At 61.7% G+C, this 17,320-nt stretch overlaps 1 protein-coding gene across 4 annotated transcripts in view; it reads right to left on the bottom strand.

Moving 5' to 3' along the window:
- The window catches only part of NAV1 (neuron navigator 1), a 217,303-nt gene that overhangs the window by 125,101 nt on the left and 74,882 nt on the right, over window positions 1-17,320 (bottom strand). For all 4 annotated transcript variants that reach the window (XM_047755313.1, XM_047755315.1, XM_047755314.1 and 1 more), the window contains exon 4: window positions 10,467-11,255. In XM_047755313.1, the coding sequence (XP_047611269.1) occupies window positions 10,467-11,255 (789 nt within the window). The remainder of the gene's footprint in view (window positions 1-10,466; window positions 11,256-17,320) is intronic.

Here is a 17,320-nt window from a genome sequence, read left to right as displayed (position 1 = left end):
CAAGTTGACTCCAGGAACGAGAGTCTGAACTACACTACCAGGCTGAACTGAAGTGGGTCCATAACTGGAGCCACCTGTGAGTGACACTGTGGGGATCACTGAGTCCGCGGGACCCGTGATCAGGACGAGGAAGCACAGGGGTCCTGGCCTGCGGGGGAGGCGGCCACAGGACTAACCCTGCTCATCTGCGGTGCCAGGCACCCTGAACTCGCCTTTTGCTTTAATCCCCACGGTGAACCCCATGCAAGAGGCACAAGCTCCACCTCCCAGACGAGGAACGGGATCAAGGAGGCGAAGGACAGCAGGCAGGGGAGCATCAGAGTGGATCTGGACCCCACATGTGCCACTCAAGGCTGGGGCTTTCCTCTTACACCACGCAGTCAGGGACCCAGAGACAGGGCTCCCGACCAGGGCTGGAAGCCCCCTGCTCCTGTGGCCCTCGTGACGGTCCCTGAACTGCCAGGATAGGCATGCAGGTGGGGATGTGGACACAGCTGTGCTGGACGTGCATCAACCACAGACCCCACACACTGTCCACAGCCTGGCAGCGGGGACCCAAGGGGTTTAGGGGACATGCCTGGCTGTCAGCTCCCAGTGCCACCAAACTCCTATGGGGGACCTTGGAGTGGGACCTTGCTATTTTAGACCCCCAAAGGATCTACCATGCCCACGGGACTCTGCAAAGCCAGTGAGAGGCCTCGTAGCTCAGTGGTTAGTGGTTCAGGAGGCAGCAGTGGTACCCAGGTTCTGCCACTTCCGGGCTGTGTGACTCTGGGAAACTTACTTAGCCTCTCTGTTTTCTCAGTGGTGAAGTGAGGAGAAAACACCTTACTTGCCAGGTTGTTTCTAATGGTTAAATGAATTAATAGGTGTACAGCATTTAGTCCCAGGCATGCAAATGAATGACAGATGTTATCATGAGCCCCGGGATCTTCCCTGAAGCTGCTACCCACCCCCCACCCCCACGCAGTGCAGACACACCTCTCGGGGAAATCTGACCTAGAAATCAGGGCTACTGGCGGGGGTGGGGGGGGGGGCGAGAGACAGGGTCGGGGGAAGGGGACGGTCAGGCCCCGAGACGCAGCTGGGGGGGGCGAGTCTGCGGCCCATCCCCAGGCCAGGTGCCTTCCCCCTCCCCAAGCTGCGAGCTGGCATCTCACCCCTCTTCTACCACGAAGGAGGCTGAGGCTGAGGCCATCATGGTGCCCAGGGACAGATCCAGAGGTTTGGGTCAGCGGGGCCTAGGGTCAGTTTATCCCAGCCTGACGCTGGGGCTCTGCCTCCTCCTGACCGCCTGGTATCCTCATCACTGCCACAGACCTTCGTGACCACCAGGGACACCTGTCCCGGGAGCCTGCCAACCGCTCTGGGTGAGTTGCTGCCACCGCGCTGGCCACGGCTGCACCAAGACTGCCCACGGGCGGGTCTGCTTCCCGGACTGGACAGCGACAGAGGTCGCATCCCGACCCCTGAGGGATGTTGGCTGAGGGCCACAGAGAACTGATTCCTACAGATCCGGGCTCTGGGGACCACGGGCCCGAAGGTGTTAGGTTGTCTACAGGGCAAAGAGGCAGTCGTGGCTGCTGGGACGGGAGGCAGAAGAGTCTGGTGGCGAACTGGATGAGCCGAATCAATCTCGGCTAAATGCCAGCTCTGTGTGACCTTGCCGTGTGACTTGGGGCAAGCTGGGGGTGCCCGGTTCCACTCCACTTCCTCCTGTCTGGGTGGTCACCGTCAACAGCAGCGCACCAGGAGGCCACACTGGCCGTGACAGATGAACCGCCCTGACACCCGCAGACAAGCAGGGGTCCTCCTCCGCCCAGCCACGTGGCCCTTCCCTGAGGCCCCAGGACTCGGCACCCACAGGGTTAACATCCGGCGGGACAGGGAGTCCCTCCGTCTCGGAGCCTGCCAGGATTGTGAAATAGTTTGCTTAAGACCCTTGAACAATATCTCACTGTGAGGCTGAAATGCGTTCACACAGCGCTCAGCACAGCTGGCAGACGCTGCATGCTCACCAAGCGTTCGTCGTTGCTGCTCATCCCCAGTGACTCATGCCTCTGAGTGTCCCAGGGGGCCAGCCTGGGGCCAGCAGGGGGTCCTCGAGAGGGAGGCCAAGGGCCCATCTGCAGAGCACAAGGCTGGGGTGCATCTCGGGGTACTGTGCTTCTTCCCGGGAGCCCAACCCCCTCGGCTGGGGCTTCAGGAGCCCTGAGATTTACAGCAGAAGCAGTGACCGCCTCTCCAGGCTGCCTGCTAAGCGGTGAACCCACCCCATGGCGGGCGAGGTCGGGGGGCAGGACATTGGGTAGCGTCTGGCTGAGCCTTGGCCCTGAGTGGGAAGGCCGCCCTGGTGGTGTCTCCCGGCCCAGGCGTCACTGTGGCCTTCTCTGCTGTCACACCCTCCCAGCCGGGGCAGGATGATGGGGAGCCTCGGCTGGGAGCCTCAGCAACTCCCGGACACCATGTCACCCTCCGTGCATCCCTGAGCCCTACTCTAGGACAGCACCTCCTGGGGTTACCTGGCTAAAGGACAAAGCCAAACCCCCCAAGTGCCTCCTGGGAGGCGGGGCCCCAGGGCCACCCTCAGGGCAAAGACGCTGGAACAGCCTGGTGGCCTCGCGAAGAACAGAAGAGGAGGAAGAACCACGTGCGGGATGAGGCTCCTGGTCACTGGGGTACCCCATCATCCTGGACCCCCTTCTGGCAGCCCACTCGCCTCACTCCCTCCAGGACCATCTGCTTGGAGGGCTCCCAGCCAGCGAGTTCCAAGCTGGTCCTCCTGCTCCATCCAAGCAAGGGTGTGTGACCGGGAGGCCTTCACCCCTGATGCCCAGTGTTTCTGATTCCGTTAAGCACCCAACTCCTTTAGGAGAGCTTCCCGGATGGAACAATTAAGCTGGGCCCGCAAGGGGACCCGCTCCTGCACATACTGTGTGTCTCTTTTCATGCCAACGGAATTGTGTGCCATCAGAACCCTCCACTGCGTCCTCAGACTGGTCTATGTGCTGGGTGCCAGGTACCCGTCAGGTCCCGATCTGCTGTGGGCAGTGGGTCTGCCTTGGGCTGGGCGCCCCGCACCCCCAGGGCCGGGGCAGTGCAGTATTGATTCCTCAGGCCCAATCCGAGCTGCTGCTTGGCAGAGGGACTGACTACTCTGGGCACAGAGGCATCGCATCCCCCGTCCCTCCCATGTGAACACTCCAGGGCCTGCAAGGGCCATCTTTGCTCCTGCATACAGATGTGGAGCTCGAGAGGCCCTGGGCTGGCTGGTGTCATCCCTCAGCAAGCTCCCAGGATCGACTCCAGGCTCAGGACTCTGCTGGGGACCTTGGGGGGACAGCCCTGACTGCGCTCCCTCTGAACACCTGCCCCAATGCAAGCCCTGGAGTGCCCCAATGTGCCTGTCCATCTCCTTCCCCAACCCTCCACAGACGGTACCCACAGTTGTGCCCCCCATTTCCTCCTCCTTCTGCTTCCAGTCCCCTGTCTCTGCTGCCAGGACCCCAGCTGTTGAAAATGCAGGTCACGGGTCCTCAGCTTCCCCTTCCGCCCAATGCACCGCACTCCCATCAACGCCAACCGGCTCCAGGCCCCTCGCTCTCTGCCACAGCCCATCCCAACCTCTTGGCGGCACCTGCCCTGCTTGGGATGAGCGGAATCCTTATCTCCTCACGGAGCAGGTCAGCAGCCGGTGAGTGGGGCTAAAACCTCGAACCCAGGCGCGGAAGCTTTGTCTACGGAGACTGCATGTCAGCAATCCTGAGTTAGATAGAGTGACACTCAACATGGGTTGCGGACTGGGTAGGGGGGGCGGTCTTGAGGCTCCTGGAAACAGTACCCCAGGGTCAAGGTCAACTCCTGGCTCAGGCAGACAACCCACCCAGGGCCTCCGTTGCTTAACTGCAAGCACCAGGGTTGCAGGCTATTGTGGACACTGACCTACTAAACCCGAGGAGCCAGAACAATGTATGTCACACACAAAGTGATCGATGGGTGTCCGTTACCGTTAGGTCACAGATCACAGGTCACTGCTTCCTCTGGGCCTGCCTTCCCCGTGGAGTCGGGTCCCAGGGTCCCTGGGAGGCAGCTCCTCAGCTTGGGGATATTGGAGCCTGTGGCCCCGGGCAGCTCAGGGGTCCTGCACAGCGAAGCCAGGCTTCTTGGGCGGCTGCCAGCTCCCCGCAAAGGGAAGGCCACCAAGGTCACCAAGGGCAGAGGGAGCCTGTGTCCGGGAGCAACCGCACTCATGGTGCTTTTCTGGGAGAGGAGCCAGGGAGCCCCCAAGTCTGTGGGCTCTGCCTGGGGTCTGTTTGGGGGAAGATGTTCCATCCTGGTCATGTTTCAGATTCTCCCAAGCCTGTCCGCTCCTGCACACACATGCACACGCACACACACACACACACCTATAGGTGCATAGCTGCTGGAAGCCCAGTGTGCAAGCGCTTACAGGCATTGCCCCACGTGACACCCCCACCCACTGTGTACCCTCTGTGCACACCCTGGCCCCCAGCCCCACCTACGTCTGGACCCATGCGCCCCACCAACCCAGCACCTCCATACACACTCGCCTGTCTGGCCCTCTCCACACTCACTCCCTCCCTGCACAGCCCAAGGTCAAGGTCAACAGCCTGGCTCTCCCAGGAAACACCACGCATATGAACAGATCACCCCCAAAAGCAACACCCCAGCTGGACACCCTTCAAGATGACCCAGCTTCCCTGGGGACCAGCCTGGGTCTGCCTTTGCTCTTGGCTTCGCATCCCCGACGCATGGGAGCAAGCACACTGGGAAGTCAGTCCAGAGTGAGCGCTACTGCCCAGAAACTAGAAGACTGTGCAGGAACCACCCACTGCGGAGGCCCTGAAACGTAGCAGCATCAGGATGTCAAAAATAGATCCGAGGGCTCAGCCCGGCCGCCGGCTGAGGTTTGGCTGGAGAGGAACCGTGTGGCAAACAGGCGGTGGGGCAGCTAGAGCCTGGACCTGCCGGAGCCAGAACCCTTGGGGTGAACCTGTGACCTGCAATAGTGGTGCCCCTACTGAGTGCACCCCTGCCACCTGTCCCTTCTCCCTGCCAGAGGCACAGGTGCTGATCAGAGAGAAGAGCAGGGACCCACCACCCTTCCAGGCGCGCGTGGCTGCTACCTCGCTAACACGCCCTGGGCGCGGCTCTGGACACAGATGCAGCCCTGGGGTGCCTTCCAGGGCAGCGCCCTCATGCCTGCTGGTCAGAGGGAAGCGGTGGGCCCGGGACTCTGGTTTCCCCTCGCTGCAGGGCCCAGTCCCCAGGAGTCACGGGGAGAAGGTGCTGGAGGCGGGGCCCGCCCCAGGCTGACCCAGCGTTCCAAGGCTGCTATCTGGAGCGGAGCCTGCCCACGCAGGGCCAGCAAGTACGCCCGGCCCCCCCCCCCCCGTCCTTCCTGTACAGGAGAGAGAAGGCTGTGGGCTCTGGGGACATCAAACGCATCTGGGTAATCCAAGCAGGGTGTGGGAGGAGGTCAGCCAGCGCAAATGAGAACCATGTGGCGGCCATTTCCCCTCTGCTGGCTGGCCTGTCACAGGGCCCCCAGGCCCAGGGAGACGGCTGCAGAGGGAGCTCAGGTTGGACCAGGTGCGGGGGGGCGGGGGGGCGGGGGCAGGGAGGAACGCCCAGGAAGGGGGCTGGTCTCCACGGGGCCCTCCTCCTACCAAGTCTTATTCCAAAAGACAAACGGGAGAAGAATGAAAGGAGGCAGAAAAGGAGAAAAGATGTGATGGGGGGGTGTGGACGGGAGTCCGGACTCAGATACAAGAAAGGGCATCTGAGAGGCAGGCCAGCCTAACGCATAAGGATCCAGAGAGCAGGTCTGGACCCACAGGTGGAAATTCTCAGCAGACAGAAACTCAGCTCGACAAGCTTTCCAGCAATGAGTGCTTTCCAGGAAAATAAGGTAGTGAGCCCTCTGTCACCAGGAGTGTGTAAACAGAACACCCACCTGCCTGTGATGCTACAGAGGGAGTAATTGCAGCTTGAGGTGGGTGGCTCAACCAGACAATTTCCATTGTGTGGTTCTGTGAATCCCAGGGAAGGGTGAGGGAAGCAGGTTTTCTGCACGGAGGGGGGTTTCTCTTTAGGCTGAGCTGCGGGGGTGGCCTGGGGGGCTCTGCACAGCCAGGCCCAGTCCCCAGGCAGAGCCTGCACCCCAGCCCTGGAGGGCAGAGGCTGTGAGCTGTGGGCGTGTGAGTGGAGGGACAGCCCGGACCAGGGCGAGGCTGGAGGGCTACAGAAGAGAAAGCCTCTAGTGTTGGTAGCCTGGGCTGGGGACAGGTCACAAGAGTGGGTGGTTGTAGTCACAGGAGATATCAGAGGACAAGAGTGAGTGGTGAGAAAACACCTCAGGACCCCAGGTGACTTGGTCCTGTTGCATATCCCACCCACATGCAGAAGGGTCTGGGGCGGAGCCACCGCTGGACACTGAGGGCATCTCCCTGGGTGGCTTATGCCTGGAGAAGCTCTGGGCACTTCTGCTCCATGTCTGCTTCCCCCCCACCCCCTGCCAGAGCAGCGGGGCTACCCCCTGCCAGAGCAGAGGGGCTGCCCCCCTGAAACTCTGTCATCCCCCACCTGTGACCCTCAGCAGCAGAGTGGCGGTTGCTCTGTTGGAGGACAGCTTTGGCCAGCAGCCTGAGCAGAGCAAGGCCTAAAGGGTAGGACTGGACCTGGTGGGCCTCAGTGGAGCCCGAAGCCTAGCCCTGAACTGGGGAGCTCTGCACTAACCCTGGGGAGGCAGAGGCCTTGCATCGGGGAAGGTTCTGTGCCAGCTGCCCCTCCACCACGCACACACAGCTGCAAACCTGGCCTCCCTTCACCTGTGACCCCACAGCCCGAGAGAGGCTGAATCAGAGTGTCCTCTCTCTCCTGCCAGCTCCAGGACCGGGGAGGCACCAGGAGGGGCCTGGCATGGAGCTGTGGCTCAAGACTGCTGGGCGAGCCTGCACCCATGCCTGTCTGCTCTGGGCATCGGTTCTGGAGGAAGAAGCTTCCACGCACCTGACACTCCCCCTCCCACCCTTGCACTGAATTAAAGAGGAAAAAACTGTGAGAAGCCATTTCTTCCCTTCCCCTTTTCAAAGCATCCCAGAATATAATCTCTAGAGTAAATCCCCCCCCCCCCAAATGCACATTAACCCATTGGCTGAGATACAGATAATTTCCTGATTCCCTTGCCTTGTCCTGTTTGGCCTGAGCCTCCCTTCCCAGGGCCTAACCGTTGCCATGGCAACCCCATCACGTGGGTCCAGACACTTTCTGAGGAAGTGGGACCAGGAACTCCACGCTGGCTTCTTTGTGCCCTGACCTCATCCCAGAGGGCTGAAGAGGGGCACGATGTGCGGGGCAGGGGATTGGGGGGCGTGGGGTCAACAGACTGACTTTGCTTTAGCTCCAGGGCTGAGGAGGTGAGTGGCTGGGGCTGCGCTTGTGTGTGTAACCGCTTTCAGTTAGCACAGCATTCCTCAGGCCGCCTGGAGCATTTTCAAGGTCGGACCGCCTCAACCTGCAGCCCTCCCCAATCCCTGCAGGTTGGGGGACCACGAGAGCGGCTGGTCCTTGCAAATGGGGCACCCGAGTTCCAGAGGAGGTCACAGGGCTTCGGCCTTCTGCACAGGGACTCAGAGGGCAGCCCCCACAGCCCAGACCGAGGCCAGGGGCCGGCGATCTTTCCGCTGGGAGCCGAACTGCTTGCCCGCCCACCAGGGTCTGAGGGCATCTGCCTCCTGAGACACCCACCCCTCAGTGTCCCCAGTTTCTAGGGTTCCCCCGTGGGACCCCTTCTTTGGCAGCTTCCAAAGCGAGGGAGGGCAGGGCGCCTGCTGGACCATCTGGGCTCCAGCTGAGTTCTGGGAAACCACGATCAGCTTTCACTCCCTTTTACTCCAGAAAGACTCTTACTCAGTTGGGGCTGTCGCACCCCCTCTCCCCCCAGAAATCGGGGCGGGGCAGCTTCTTGGGTCTGGGATGGCCCGGGGGAGTGACACATCCTGATTCTGAGCCTCACACAGAACCTGCATCTTTTGCCACCATCCAGAGGCACTGAGAGGTCCATCCCTCATTCCAGGGGCCACCCTGTCTTTAGGGAGGGGACGGACCACCCGGACACCTTCATGGGTTCCACTATCCCCACATCCCCACCCTGCCTCACACAGGAAAGGGGCTTTGCCTGGAGGGCACCACTCCCTCCCCCTCCCCCACCACTCAAGGCCCCCCACTGCCCTCCTGGGCCTGCCCCACCCGGGTCTGCCAGACTTTCCACCCCTCTCACCGGCCCCACTGGGGGCTCATCAGAGCAGGTCTGGTGGCCGGTGCCCAGCACACTGCAGCCACAGTCAGGTCCCTCTTCACCTGCTGACCCCCTCATCAGGATCCCACCCACAGAGCTGCGACTGAGGAGGAACCAGCCTTCCCATCATTAAGGCAGGATGACTCCAAGCCCTCGGAGGCTCTGGCCCTGCGTTTCCTCATCAGCCGGGAAGTGGGGCGTGTTCTCCCCTTTCCTCTGAGGGGGTGCAGCTCAGCCTCTCCCTCCACCATCTCTGGGTTTCTGTGGTCACTGCCTCCTTAGAAGCATCTAAGAGGGTTTGGGCCAAGCAGCCAGGTCCCGAGGCAGTGTTGGTCTGGGGATACCCTGACCTTGAAAGGAGAGCTGTGCCCTCTGCTCCCCGACACTCCCTTCTGCTCCCCCAGAGAGAGTCCCTGTCTTCTCTCCTCCATACACCCCACGGCCTCAAGGCCTTTCAAGGACTGTCCTCCCCGCTGCCCAGTGGCCTCCTGGGTCCTCAGTCACAACTCAGTTACCACCTCCTTGGAGAGACCTAAGCAGCCGCCCCGCATCTCCAAGGCCTTCCTGGATGTCTGGTGTCATTTTCTTGCTTCCTTCATCCCATTAGACTGTACGCTTCTTGAGAGCAGCACTGGGTGGGGGTGGGGGAGAGGCCGCGCCTTGGCTTCTGCACCCACCCCCATCCCCAGTGGCCCTTGCGGAAGCCGGGCCTTCAGGCCGCTGTCTCCCCCTTTGCCCTTGTCCACCCGATCGCCCCTGCAAAGCCCACAAGCGGCCTCCTCCGCGAGCCTCTGAATCCAACGCTCCAAATCCCTGCCCTGGTCAGCAGTCCCGCGTCCTGCCCACAAGGTTCCGCGGATGCAGCAGGCCCATTCTCCCCAGCTCCGCATTCTGCAGGCCGTCAGTCAGTCCCCCCCCCCCCCCATTCCCACGCGCCCCACCTCGTCCTGCCCATCACTGGACCGCAGCCCGCGTCGGCCCCGCCCCTCACACGCGCCCGGACACGCCCCTTCCCAGCCCCCAGCGGGGCGGGCAACCCGCCGGGTACCCGGGAAGCTCGGGTCCCTCGGCGCCTGAGGACCCACATCCCAGCCACCGCGACAAGTCCGCGGCGGAGCCACAGCGGCCCGGCCGGCTCCAGGCCTCGCCGCTGTCCTCTCGTGGCCCTGGCACGGCCCAAGCCGGCTCCCGAGGCACAGCAGTACGGCGTCCTGCACTGCCCGGGCCTCTGCCTCTGAGGGCATGGGGTCCCCGGGGGAAGCCAGCGCAGTTCCGGGGCCCGCTCCGGGTTTTTTGCTTAGACTCTTCAGGCTCGGAGAACAATGGGGCCGCTCTCTTCACTTCCTCCGCCTGAGCAAGCTTTGTTCCTCCCTTCCCGCCCGCTTGGCTTGCATTAGCCAAAAAGCAAAGGCTTCCCAGTCCACCCCGAGCGAGATCCCAGACCTTTCCATGCGTTCTAAAAACCTGGGGGTGGGGTAAAGGTTTGGGCCCGAGCCGGGACGAGGTACAGGATGCTCATCCAGATGCGCACAGCTGGCTGCTCGCCTGCCCCCTGGCCCCAGACGTGTCTCCCTGCCAGAACCCCCACACCCGGGAAATCCGACTCGTGTTCCCATCGGGGATCCACAGAGGAAGTGGAGCCTCAGCTCTGCTCGGGGCCAAACAGCCCTCACATCTGCTTTCCTCCATCTGTCCTCTAGATCGGTTCTCACCCTCCCCGGGCCTCCCCTGGCCTCCCCTGGGCTGTGGACGCCTGTTTGCCCAGCACAGACCCCAACACTGCTGAGGTCTCCACCAGCACACTCAACCCCCACACCCCCGCCCCCCCCCGCCCTGATTTTGCTATATTCTGGGGAAGCTGATGGGCTCTATTTCTGATAAGCTAAGCCCCCGACCCCATTGTCCGGAAGGTCAGACCAGGGCCTGGGCTCAGCCTGGGGACATCGCTGAGGGCGCACTTTAGCCACCACACCTGGAAGTGGGCCAGCCCTGTACATCTATCTGGGCGCTGTGTCCCCACACAGCCTGACCCAGGGACTGGAGTGCGGGGCTGCGGGGAGGGGAGCAGCCCTCTCCCCACACCTTCCCTGGCAGCAGCGGGCAGGGCGAGGGGAAAGGCAGGGGTGGGGCCGGAGGCAGGACTCACCCAGCACCTGGCTGAAGAGCAGCTGCTCCAGGTCTCCCAGCACGGTCACCACAAGCTCGGGGTCCACCTTGAGGAAGGCGCGCTCCTCCTGGCCCTTGGCAGGGGGCACGGGCCCGGAGCCCTTCTGCGCCTTGGCTTTGCTAGAGAGCAGCTCGTCGTCCGACTTGCCGTCGTCGCTCACTGCCGCCTCGGGAGCCTTGCTGAGCGGCTTGACCTCAGCGTAGGGGCCGCGCGGGATCCGGCTCGGCTTCCCCAGGCTGGGCGCGAGCGGGGCCAGGGGGGTCTTGGCGCCGCCGGCCGGGCCGCCCTTGGCCTGGAAGAGCGAGTGCTCGGACTTGGATAGCGTCTTGGACATCAGCGGAGCCTCGCGGCCTTTGGACCCCGCCTTGCCCAAGCCCTTGGGCGCCTTGGCCATGTCGTCGCTCCACTCGGGCTCATAGAGCTGCATCTTTTTCTCGGAGTCCGTGAGGAACGAGAGGTTGGTGAGCGACTTCTGCTTGCGCAGGTTGGAAGCAGGCGGCCCGCCGGGGACTCGGCCGTCCACGCTGCCGGATTTGAAGACCTTCAGCTCCGCCGCGCTGGCCTTGGCCATGCCGCCGCCGCCGGGCGCCTTGGCGCGCTTGGGCAGCATGCCTCTGCCGTCCGCCGCCGCCGCCTTCCTGCCCGCGCCCCGAGGCTCGTCCGCGCCCTCGTCGCCGCCGCTGCCGCTCAGCTCCACCTCGGGCTGCACGCTCTTGACGCTGCCGCCCAGCATTCTGCCCGCGAGGAGCGCATGGACGATCCGCGCGTCTGCAGGCACCGGGGGCGGGGAGGGGGGGGCGCAGGGAGGAGGCGGCGGGGGAGGGGAGCGGAGGGAAGGGGGAGAGAAAGGACGGCAGAAACCGAGGAGCAAGGGGAGAGGAAGGAGGAGGGAGCGAGGGAGGGGGCGGAGGCGAGCCGAGGGCGCAGGGGAAAGAAACGCGAGGAAGGGAGCCGGGGAAAAGGAAAGAGCGCGGAAGCCGCGGAGCGATGGGGCGGGGTCGGAGGAAAAGGGGCGGGGCGGGAAAAATACAAATCAAAATTTAAAAATCAATCAAAGAAGAACAGAAGCCCCGCAGCTCGCTAGCGCTCCGAGGTGCCCGGCGCCCGGGTCCCGGCCCCCCAGCCGCCCGCCGGTGGGTCCCGCTGACCGTGCGCCCGCCGCCAGCGAGAGCAGAGGCTGCGGGCAGCGGCTCCGAGCGCAGGAAGGGGGTGGGGGGGGGGATGGCGGAGGAGCCGACGAGGAGGGGAGGAGTGTACGCCAGCGCAGGAGGTGGGGGAGAGAGTCTATTTCTGGCGCGGGAGGGGGTGGTATCTGCAGCTGAGACCAGGGGCGGATGAGTAGGGGGTAGGGGGAGAGGAAGAATTTGACCCGTTTTTCTTCCCGCTTTCCACGCAGAGGCAGGCAGGTTCTGAGGGCACGGGTGGCCCCCTGCCGCGCCCGCAGGGGGAAGGCCTTGGAAAGGATCTGCTGAGGCCATGTGGGGGTGCAGGTAAAAGGGACCGAGATTGGACCGCTCAGGACGCTGGAGGGAGAGTGGCCTCGTGGGACCTGGGGGAGACGCTGGGAGCCGTGATATCACATCCAGGTCTCGGTTCCCTGCCCCCACTTCCCGGAAACTCTGAGTCCCCGCCTTCCTACTGTCCCTGAGGCTCCAGGCTGCCCTCCAGAGGCGGGGCAGGCGGACATGCAACCCGAGTCTGGGGCAGGGGTGGAGATCATGGCTGGGAGAGGGGGGACCCCTCGCGTTGACTGGGAGGGGCCTCAGGGTGCTGGAGCAGAGGGCTGACGCTGGGGATCCTGAGACTGGGTTCCGGGTCTAACTAACCACATGACCTTGTCAAAGTCATGGCACCTCTGGCTCTGTCTGCTGGCGGAGCGGTTCTCATACCAGCTTCCGGGGTCAAAGGGCTTTGGCCCCACCTCCCAAGTGCTTTGTCAAACCCAGGGCATTAGGAAAAGGCTGAGGAGCACTGGCCCCTTGCCTGCCAGAGATTCAGGGGGGGCTGCAGAGCAATTTTTAAAAGACATATTCAGAATGCCCGTCATGGCTCAGTGGTTAACAAATCCGACTAGGAACCATGAGGTTGCAGGTTCGATCCCTGGCCTTGCTCAGTGGGTTAAGGATCTGGCGTTGCGGTGAGCTGTGATGTAGGTTGCAGATGCGGCTTGGATCCCGCGTTGCTGTGGCTATGGTGTAGGCCGGCGGCTATGGCTCCGATTAGAACCCTAGACTGGGACCCACCATATGCCGCGGGACTGGCCCTAGAAAAGGCAAAAAGACAAAAAAAAAAAGACATATTCCTAACCCTCCTCCCTCCCCTTCCCCCCTCCAGCCCCCACAGCCATCCAGGGAAGAGAGATGGAGAGGGCTGAAAGAGGCGAGTCTAGAGACCAGTGGAGCAGGCAGCAGTTTGCCTGGGGCTGTCCCTCGCACAGGGCGACACTGCCCATCCAACATGGCCTCCCAGGTCAAGGCCAGGTTGCCTGAGCAGATGGTCCTCAAGCAGGAAAGTGAGGGACAGGAGAAGGGGGAGGGAAGGGTGTCTCTGAATGCAGAGCTGGCTCCCGGAGGGGCGGCCCCAGTGGAGGCACACTCTGGGGATTGCACAGCCCTGACAACAACGCTTTGCTAGAATGCACTAGCATCCCATTATCTGCCCTCCCCGCCCCCAACCTCCACCTCACCACCCTCACCCCCTTCCCCTAGATCCGAAGGGCCTGGTTCATCCTCTCTCCTGGCCCCGATCAAGCCTGCCTGGTGTCAGAGGTATTCATGCGCGTGTCTGCCTCCCCCGCTGGCACCATGCTTTCGGGCACCTTACGTAGAGCCACCGTTGTTGGTGACAAGGATTTGGAGGCCTGAGTGTCGTGCTCCAGGCCTGCTCCTGGGTCCTGGTAGTGTCCCCTGGACTCTGCCTTCCATCATCCCAGGGCTGGGCCGAGACACAGTAAAGTCTGCAGGGAGGGATGGTGGCCGAGGACGTACTGACCACAGAACTGAACCCGAGCTTCTCTGGAAGTGCGGCATTTGCTAAGAAGCACAGACCCTTGGCTGTGCCTTGAAGAAACAGAGAAGGCCGGAGTTTCTGTCCTCAGGGAACTCAGTATCTGGGAGGGCATTCAAGTGAACAAGACAAGATCTGGGAAGAGTATAACCCTCTTCCTGGGAAACAGCAATGTCAATATCACAGACAGACAGATAGAGGTGTGTGTATACTCATTACAGGAACGATCGGGGGAGACCCCGAACCCCGAGAGTAAGGCCCCTGGCTGTCTCACTGATGCTGTAACCCCAGGGCCCGGCAATTACTGGGTTCCGAATATGTGGGAGCGTAGGAGTAAGATGTCAGGCTGGCAGGTGGGAGAAGAGGTAGAGGAAATCCTGGAGGCTTCCTGGAGGGGGAGGCAGTATAAGCAGGAAGGGGCTCACACGGGGAAGCAGGGAACAGGAGGTGGTGAGTGCCCAGCAGTGGAGTGGAGGGAGCGGGCACAAGTTGACTAGAAGGTCCCGAGGCAGAGGGCACAACGTGGCTGAGAGCTTCAGGGGGACCCAGGGCTGGCGATGGCAGATAGGGAGTGAGAAGCAATAGGATGGGTTTAAGGCATTTACGTGGCTTCATGTTAGAACTTGGCCCCAGCACACAGAGTGCCCGGTATGGGGCAGGCGGGGGAGGGGAGCAGTCAGGACAGCCTCCTTCTGGGCACACAAGACACTCATGCTTAAGCCAGATGCAAGATGCCAGCTCCAGGAGGGGCTCAGTCCCACCGTCAGTGCCAAATCTCTGGATGACCACGCCCTCCCTCCCCAACACAGGCCACTTTCCATAGAGTCACAAGCGATTCTCAAGTCTCACCCTTACTGGGAGGTCTTCTCCAGTTTGCACAAGACGCAGCTCATTCATCACAAGGGAGTCTCACCCTTCCTCAAAATAGCAGCGTGAGAACCTGGGGACACATTCCCTAATGTCCCAGGTTACAGGAGTTTGCTTGTTGTCTCTCTGCTCTCCTCCTGCACCTAAAGTCAGCCTCCTCCTTAGCAGACAAGGAGGAGTGAACAGGCTGCCACCTGGCCAAAAAGCCTAATGTGCACGGGGGCCCATGCTGGCCAGTGTGTGCTGCTGTCGACACAATCCAGGGATTTCCTCTGGGTTCGTGTGGCCCCTGGTCTCTGGTACCCACGTCTGGAGGGACCCTCACTCTACTCCGCTTGTTGTCTGCCCACCTGCACTTCCTGGTCCCTGGATGCCCACTACCCACCAGCCCCCCGACAGCATCCTCCTCCTGTTATCTTATGCCCTCCTGGGCTCCGTTCAGCCTAGTCCCTGCCCCCTCTCTTTATACCCCTGCACCTCCCCTGGCGGGAGAGCACACACCCCAAAGCCCCGAACCTCTCTTCCTTCAACTTTACCTCCTGCTAGAAGAGGGGCTTTTCCAGAAGAGAGGCACCAGCCCCCCTCCACCCGCCCCCTGCAGGAAACACCCCTTGTCAGTTTATGAGACAGAAGACACCGTCCATGCTCGTCTCAGGAGCCGATTCAGTGCCAATCCCCATGAGTGCCAGGCCGCCCTCTGTCCACGCGGTACCGCTCATTTTGCCACTGTCCCTCTCTAACGGGTCTTGCTGTGGTCTTGTGGTGGTCCCTTTAAAGCGTCAGCCTGGCTTCCTGGAACTTGCAGACGCTCCCTAATGCAGCCTCTCCCTCTCTCTGGCTCTTTTTTTATTCCTTTCACATCCCCTGAGTTTCCCACCATCCTCTACTGCAGTGGGAGCTTGGCTGCCGTGGCAACAGCCATTCCAGCATCAGTCGATAAAGCCAATATATGCAGAATGCGTCCTCGAGTGATTCCTAAAAAGAGAGACTCCTGCCCAATTCCCAGCCTGGGGCCCCTCCTCCCTGCCCCTCCCCTCTCCCCACTTAGGCAGGACAGACAGCAGGACAGACAGGCTGGGCTGGTCAATGAGAAGAGATTCCCAGGGACTATGTGAGGAGGCAGAGGCCCGGCTGGGCAGGGAGTGGGTGCTGATGCAGGGGTCTGTGGGACGGCATGGACCCAGCCCTGGCTCCGGGGGTGGGGGCTCCAGAAGGAGGCTGGTTCTGAATCATGAAAGCCCCCGGTCTCCAGCCCCCCCAAAGTCCTCATCACCCCCACAGCTCTCTCTCCAAAGGCACTGGCAGTCTCTGTATGGGGGCGGGATAGGGAGCTGACCACATCTGCGGACCGCTAACTTAAAGCAATTTGAGGAATGAAGATGCGGGCATTTGGCCAAGGACAGGCACGCTGTGTGATCTCACTCTCCCTCACCCAGACACGGGGGGTCTGGGGTCTGCCCCACAGTTGGGGCAAGGATTTCTGGGGGTAGGGAGAGAGGAAGAGAGGAGAAGTTGGGAAAGAGGGCTAGGCTGCCCCTGCCCCCTGTTGACCTTGAAAGGTGACCTTGGGAGAAGGGGGGATCTGAGGTGGGGGAGTGGGCAGGTGAGTCCGCACTTGGCTCCGTCGAGGGCTAAGAGCAGAGCAGAGCAGAGGGGAGGGTTTTCTTGATTTCTGTGCCCACGGCTGGGATCTGGAGCGCAAGGGCTGGCCACTAGCCCACCCACCCTGTGCCTAGGGAGTGATCAAGTCTTGGCATATTTCGGAGCCCACCAGCTCAGCTGAGGGACAAGCACCGCCTGTAAGTTGTCCCTGCCCAGACCACTATGACAAGCTCCTTCATCACCTCCCCAGCAGATTCCGACACCTGCACCTTTGTGGAAAGCCCTCTAGCCATTGATGCTCACTTCCTTTGGTCCTTTTCTCTGCCGCGTCACCGATCCCACCTCCACCCCTGTATCTTTCCTCCTCTCCGCGGGGCCTTCCTGAACATCTAAAACAAGCACGTGGCCAGGTTGGAGGCTGCTGAGACAGCCGACACCCAAGTGGAGTCTTGTCTGCATCCAGACAACCAGCCTGTTGTCTGTTCAGCACTTTCGTTTGCTGGCTCTGACAGGGGAACAGGCAGACAAAAACTCTAGTTCTCCTGGGACTTACATTCAAAAGGGAGGGACAGGCAATAAACAGGTAGAAACGTTAGCTACTGAGACGTGCTAAGAAGGAAAACCAAAGCAGAAGGGGAACAGGAAATGGCCGTGGGCAGGGGGTAACTTTTTGATGTGGGGACCAAGGCTTTACAGAGACAGTACGTCTAAGGAAAGATCTGAAGAAGAGCAGGGATGATCTCTCTGGATATGTGGGGAAGAGACTTCCAGGCAAAGGCAACAGCACGTGCAAAGGCCCTGAGGCAGGGTGTGCCCAGCGTGTTTGAGGAATTACAAAGAGATCAGAGGCACAGCTGGAGAGAAAGGCTGGGCCGGGGGGCAGGTGGTCTGGACATGATGGAGGCCAGTGGGCAGAAGCCTCAGAGGCCATCGTTCCACATTTTGCTCAGTGAGATGGGTGCCCCTGGCAGGCTTGGAACAGCGGGCTGGCATGACCCGACTCCTCCTGGGCTGCCGGGCTGGGCTCCTGGGCAAAGGTCCAGGCAAGACATGATGGCACTTGGAACTGGTGGTGACTTTGGTGTTGGCGACGAGTGGTCAAGTCTGGGCATATTTTGGAGCTGTGAGGATTTGCTGATGGACTGACATGGGTGTGTGGGGAAGAGAGGGGTCAAGACTGACCCAAGGATGGGGGCCTGGACACCCTAGGATCTGGGCACAGTCATCAAGACAGGGAGACCCGAGGAGGAGCTGGTGTGGAGAAAGGGCTGGCCTGCAGCATATGGAGGTTCTCAGGCTAGGGGTCCAATCAGAGCTGCAGCTGCCGGCCTATACAACAGCCGCAGCAACGCAGGATC

Source organism: Phacochoerus africanus, chromosome 12, assembly GCF_016906955.1.
Source record: "Phacochoerus africanus isolate WHEZ1 chromosome 12, ROS_Pafr_v1, whole genome shotgun sequence".
Taxonomy (NCBI): domain Eukaryota; kingdom Metazoa; phylum Chordata; class Mammalia; order Artiodactyla; family Suidae; genus Phacochoerus; species Phacochoerus africanus.
The sequence above is the reverse complement of the archived record's forward strand: the minus strand, read 5'-3'. Positions and strand labels throughout refer to the sequence as shown.